General features: G+C 54.3%; 1 protein-coding gene across 1 annotated transcript in view; it reads left to right on the top strand.

Annotated features, from left to right (window-relative positions):
• Window positions 1-4184: 4184 nt before the first annotated feature.
• Window positions 4185-6000, top strand: part of Cspg4 (chondroitin sulfate proteoglycan 4) — a 36513-nt gene continuing 34697 nt past the window's right edge. Inside the window, exon 1 of the mRNA XM_027926150.2 lies at window positions 4185-4542. Coding sequence (XP_027781951.2) covers window positions 4455-4542 — 88 coding nt within the window. The 5' untranslated portion in view covers window positions 4185-4454. The remainder of the gene's footprint in view (window positions 4543-6000) is intronic.

The raw sequence follows: 6000 nt of genomic DNA, 5'->3' as shown, positions 1-6000 counted from the left end.
AGTCTAAATCTACAGGCACTGGTTGTCCCCCAGGGCAGCACAGCAAGGGTTAACAGCCTGAACTAATATTTAGAAATAGCACAACCCCAGGGGGAGTCAGCTGTGGCCAGCTGGTCACAGCCACTGAAGCCACAAGCCTTTGTGGATGTGGTATGGCAGCGGGGTGTCTGCTCCTGGAGAACACAGGCTGCGAGGGGGTCCTCTGCTCCTGCCCCCAGCCCCGGCTTCTCAGGACGCTCAGGCGTGGCTCAGATCCTGCCCCTAGCCAGGGCCAAGCTCTCATTGGCCTCCTGTATTCCGCCTGCTCCCGAAGGCGGCAAAGATGATTTCTCAGCTTCTGAATTGAGTAATTGTTGGGACGAGCGGCTCCGCCCGCCTCAGCTGGCTGCCTGCACTTGGAGGAGCCCTGCGAATGCCTCGGGCAGTAGCAGGAGCAAGACCACTTCTAGCAGAGGCCCTTGGCAGGAGGCCCAAACCTGGACCCACTGCGGTGGAGCTCCTGATGGCGAGACCTCAGGGCCAGGAGCCGCACCTAAAGCCTGTGTCCCCTCACACAGTGGTGGCCTAGGTTCTGTGCCCTTCATGGCAGAGGGCCAATTCCCTGAGGACAGGGCCTGGGCAGCTGGAGCACACCCCTGTTCAAGCACCACCCCATCTAGGGCACAAGCACATACCATTTACCAGCAAGCGGGATTTGGCCACAGGCTCCTCGGGTGGGGCCCAGGAAGTCAAAGAGCAAAACACCCTGGCTGAGGGCAGGGCCAAGTCACAGCCATTGCCAGAGCAGGTACACTTAGTCCAAGAAGCACTGGGCTAAGAGGCCAGAAGCACCTGGCCAGCACGCACGGCTCAATGCTGGCAGGGAATGGGTGTTGCTGGGCCCTCTGGTGTCTTGTCCTCCCAGGACACTCAGAGAAACTGAGGCAGTGTCCACCCCAGGTCATCGTAGCTTTGGAGGATTTTGAATCCTCTTTCACTCTGGGTGAGTTTCTTCCAGTGCTTTTTTTTTTTTTTTTTTGTATAGGGATTGAACCCAAGGATGCTTAACCACTGAGCCACATCCCCAGTCCTTTTCTATATTTTATTTAGAGACAGGATCTCACTGAGTTGCTTAGGGCCTTGCTAAGTTGCTGAGGCTGGCTTTGAACTCGTGATCCTCCTGCCTCAACCTCCAAAGCCACTGGGATTATAGGCGTCTTCCAGTGTGTCCTAAGTCTCCTTTCCTCGCCACCTGCCATGTGTCCTGACCTGTATTAGGCTGGGAAGGGGACAGCCTAGGGGGTGTTAAAGAAGTGACTTGCACCTCTTGACCCAGCGAGGCAGGTCCCAGAGAGAACCAGGAGAACTATGGAGATCAGTGCTGCAGGGAGTCTTGGAGAAAGATCAGTGTGTGAGAAGGAGGGCTTCCTGGAGGAAGGGAGCGTTGCCGGGATGCCTGGCCAACCCAAGCCTAGGGCAGTCATGGCAAACTAAGGTTGGCAGGCGGAGGGGAGACATGAACCAGGCCCAAGCATGCAAGGGAGGCCAGGTTAGCTCTGCTCAATTCAGGTTTGCCAAGGAGGCTAGGGAGGGGACAGCAAGGAGCCGTGGCTACCCCCATCCAACAGCCTTATTCTGAGCCAGCAGAAGACATTCAGAGATCAGTTCCAAAGTGGTATGGGGGCTTCAACTTTCCGCCAGTCGGCCTGGAATGGCATTACTCCTAATCAGCCCTGGGTTCAAGACCGAGGCTACAGGCTGATCAAAGGCCAAGCCCAAGTGCACCAGAGCCCCTGCATGGCTTTCCATCTGAGCACCTTGGTTCCTTATTTGTAATCATGGACTCTGCCCTTCAACACACACACTCCCTCGAGCGTCCAAAGCCCAGGTGATGTTTTATGAACGGGGAAGCCCCAGGAGAGATGTGAGAGCGTGGTTATTGCTAGGTGCTGGCTGCCTTATTTTTCCAGGCCTGTGTTTCTCTGCCCAGCTAGCAACGAGGCAGGAGGAGGCGCTGAGCTAATCCCTACTCAAATCTCAGCTGTGGGCAGCAGTTCCCTATCTGGAAGTGACACAAACTTACAAACGACTCCTGGTGGTAGTGGGTGAATCTGTGGATAGGGATCAGGGAAGATGGGAGAAGATGGGGACATGGAGCAGGTGGACATCTCTGCTTAAGTTTTAGAATCATAAAGAAGCAAAAACCTTCTCTTTTTTTCATTCCTAAAAAGGAAGCCCTTTTCCTCTAGTCTTCTGAGCAGCCCCCACCCCACAAGCCCTGGACCCATGCTTGACCAGTGATTAGTCCCTAATAAGGACCGGGTACCTTGCTGACTCAGGAAAAGGAAAAATGAGAGAGAAGTTGTAGAGCAATGGACTTGTTGTCATTGAAGCCAGCTGGGCATAGCCCACATGCCAGTACTACTAGGATGCCTAGATGAGAGTTCTTAGGTTTGCAAAAATCCCTAGAGAATAGCAACAATTAGCTTCTGAGTATACCTCCAGCAGGCATTTATTGAACACCTTCTATATGCAGCTGCCTCTAAAGTGGAAAATTCAAGGTTCGAAGCTAATGTTCCGTCAAGGGAGGTAATATGTATGAAGCTGTATTTAAACTGAAACAAAGGGATGAGTTTAGCACAGTGTCATAAGCCTGTAATTTAGGAAACTGAAGCAGGAGGATCTCAAGCTCAAAGCTGATCTCAGCAATTTAGTAAGACCCTCAGCAACTTAGTGAGACCTTGTCTCAAAATAAAAAATTGTAAAAAGGGATGGGTGTGTAGCTCAGTGGTAGAGTATCCCTGGGTTCAATCCCAGTAAAAAGAGTTTCTCTCTTTTCTGGGGAAAAGAGAGAAAAAAGAAAGAAACATAGGCACATTTAGGAGAAAAGATAAGCACTACTTGAGTACCTACTGTATATCAGCCTACTACTGGGCTAGGCACTTGAGATACAATAAAGCATTCAATTCATCATAAACCCAATTTTATAAATGAAGAAATGGAGACACAGAGATAAAGGAACTAGCTCAAGGTTGGACAACCAAGTAGAAGACCTGGGATTTGAACCCAGGTCTGTCTGCATCCAAGACCACTACTCATAACCACTGAGGGGACCAGCACCCTCACACCATGCGATGGCAGTGAGAGCACTGGATTTGGGCTCAAAGACCCTGCTCATAACCTATTAGGAGTTATGTAGATTTGCTCAAGTCCTTTAATCTCTCCTGACCCCAATGTCTTCATCTGCAAAATGGGGCTCAATTTTGTTGCAAACTATGAAGTGCTATACACACAGGTCAAGGGGCTGGGAAGAAGGTGGAGGTTGGGTGGGGTTGGGTGTGGAGTAGGTAGGTGGGATTCAGGGATTGGGGTCGGGGAAGGGAGGGAGAGCATTCTGGAGGTGCTCTTCCATCCCTTGACTGGATAAGAAACCAATGACAGGCAACCCCAACACTGGGTCTGGGGAGAAAACAGGCTAGAGCCTCTAGCACTGTGAACTCCACGATAACATCGCCCTTTCTCCAACATCTGCTTGGGACTAGACAGAAAGTTTTTGCCTGGGAGGGAGCCAGGAGAAAGGCCCCAGCCTGAAACTGTTAGGTAGGAGCTAAATCCAGGGCCAGATTTCCAGGAGGCAGTCCCGGCAAATTAAAACACCAGGATTTTTAGGTGGGGTGGCCTGAGTTCCTGGGTCCAAATGGCCAGGGACCCACTCTCCACCTGAGGTTTCGTAAGACCATCTCCTGAGCCAATTTCCTCCTCCTTTATGAGGAAATGGGTGGTCCTCACCCACCATGCAAAGTTTCTTTGAGACAAATAATACCATGAGACTGAGCATTCTTCCGCCCTGTGGGGAAGCGCAGACATCTCTCCTTTACAGACAGAGAAGGTCAAGGTGGCAGGATCTGTCATCAGAGCCCTGAGCAACCTCCTGGAAGGGAGTCCTAAGGAGGCCTCGGTCAAGGTGGCCCGTTGGAATAGTGGGCTTCTGTCCCCACCCTAAGCCTGGAGTTTGTGGAGACACCCCATCAACCCTACAAGGGCAGAAGGGAGAAAAAAGAGGGGGATGACCCGGGTTGTACCTACTCCCAGAGGGTGTCTTCAGGGGTCCTGGGGGTCAGCGTTTAGGAGGTCCGGACTCTTTTGGGACTTTGTCCCAAATATCCGGGTGGAGCCTAGGTCTGAGGGAGCAGTAAGGGTCCCCTCGACCCTGCCCTGGAAGGAGGAGCTCAGCACGGGCCCTTTAAGAAGGTTGGGGGTGGGGGCAGACGAGGGAGCCCCCGCCTGCCGCCCTCCCGAAACCCGAGCGCGGGTCGGCGCCTGCCCCGCCCCCCGAGTTAAGTACCGCGGGCGCCGAGCCCGGCCCAGCCCCGACGCAGAGCCCTCTCCGCTCGCCGCTTTGCTGTCGAGACTGCGGACTCGGGACTCGGGACTCCTCTACGCGTCGCGCCAGTCCTGCCGCCCAGCCCGCCGCGATGCGCTCCGGCCCGCGGAGCCCGCCTCCAGCCCCCGCCCTGGCCCTGGTTCTGACCCTGGCTCTGCTGGCCCGACGGGCATCTGCAGGTGAGTGGGGGGCTGAGACCTCTGGCTGGAGTTATGAGAGGCTCCTCAGAGGGAAAAGGGACCAGAGGGGCCAGAAGAGGCCCCCAGATGAGGAGTCAAGGGGGTCTGAGCTTTCCCCGCTCCACGCTGCGGTCTCCAGGGTTCACCCTGGGGTGGACATGGGGAACCCCAGAGAAAGCTCTTGATCTGGGTTATGGGGGACTCTGGTTGTCCCAGATTGTCCAGCTTGGGTGACCAGGGGCCCTGGAGTCAGATTGCCTAGGGCGTGGCTCTGCCCTCTGGGATCGTCTAAGCCTGCCTCAGTGCCATCCAGGCTCTGTGTGCCCGGCAGGCTTGGGGTGACCATGTTGGGTGCACTTTGTCACTCAGTGACAGTAGAAGCAGAGACCCCAACCGCAGATGCCATATGCCATCTTTGGGACTGATGTGTGGCGGGAAATGGAGAAGGAGCCACCCTGCCTCACCCTGTGTATGGCGCCCCCCCATGCTTTAGCCATCACCTCCTGGTTGTTTCTGGCCCCCTGCACCTTCCCCTCCCATTGTTCCCAGGTGGTCTTTTTTTTTTTTTTGGCTCTGGGGATTGAACCCAGGTGTTTCACCACTGAGCTACACCCCCATACCTTTTTTAAGTTTTTGATTTTGAGACAGGTTCTCACTAAGTTGCTTAGGGCCTTGCTAAATTACTGCTGCTGGCTTTTAATTTACAATCCTCCTGCCTCAGCCTCTTGAGCCACTGGGATTACAGGTGTGTGCAACTGTGCCTGGCTCTAGGTGGTCTCTTGGGCCCCTGGCCTCTGCTGCCACTTCCCCCTCTTCCTTCTGCCTTTGTCTCCCGCTCCTTTTCTCTCCTTACTGAGAGGCCTGGTTAGTGACAGGACCACCCATCCTTCAGCCTCCTAGAGGCAAGGCTGGAGCCCCCAAGTATCCTGTGCCCCAGGAGAGGCTCGTCCTTTAAACAGATCCAGGCAGCCACCCCCATGCCACACCTCCCTGTCCCTAGCACTAATGCCCCAGCAGGGACTGAATAAAAGTTTGCCTTCTGAAAGGTGCTGGTCTGCCTCCCCTGTCACCATGCCAGGAATCTCAACATTACAGCATTCTTCCTTTAGTGAAGGCATAGTCTAGTTATGCCATAAGAACCGTGGCCTCAGGGCCCATCGGTCATTACTACCCATGTATGAATCAGTGCTTCAGCCTACATCTTTTGGGACCAATCCCAAGAGCAACTTTGAGCAGAGGAGGGGCCTGAGCCCTCCCTTCCAGGGGCCCAGGCCACACCCTTCTCCCCATCAGATGGGGAAGCCAGTTCTAAAGGAGAGCATCACGAGGTGCTCAGAAGGGAAATGAGTCAGGGAAGGACCCCCCTGTAATGGGGTGAGTCAGGGCTGAATTGCTGGGCTCCCTGTTTCTACCGCAAAGACCTAGTCCCCTAAGATCTCAGGGTGGGTCTCCAGAGAC

Source organism: Marmota flaviventris, chromosome 2, assembly GCF_047511675.1.
Source record: "Marmota flaviventris isolate mMarFla1 chromosome 2, mMarFla1.hap1, whole genome shotgun sequence".
NCBI lineage: Eukaryota > Metazoa > Chordata > Mammalia > Rodentia > Sciuridae > Marmota > Marmota flaviventris.
Note: the sequence above shows the minus strand (reverse complement) of the source record. Positions and strands in the feature narration are given on the sequence as shown.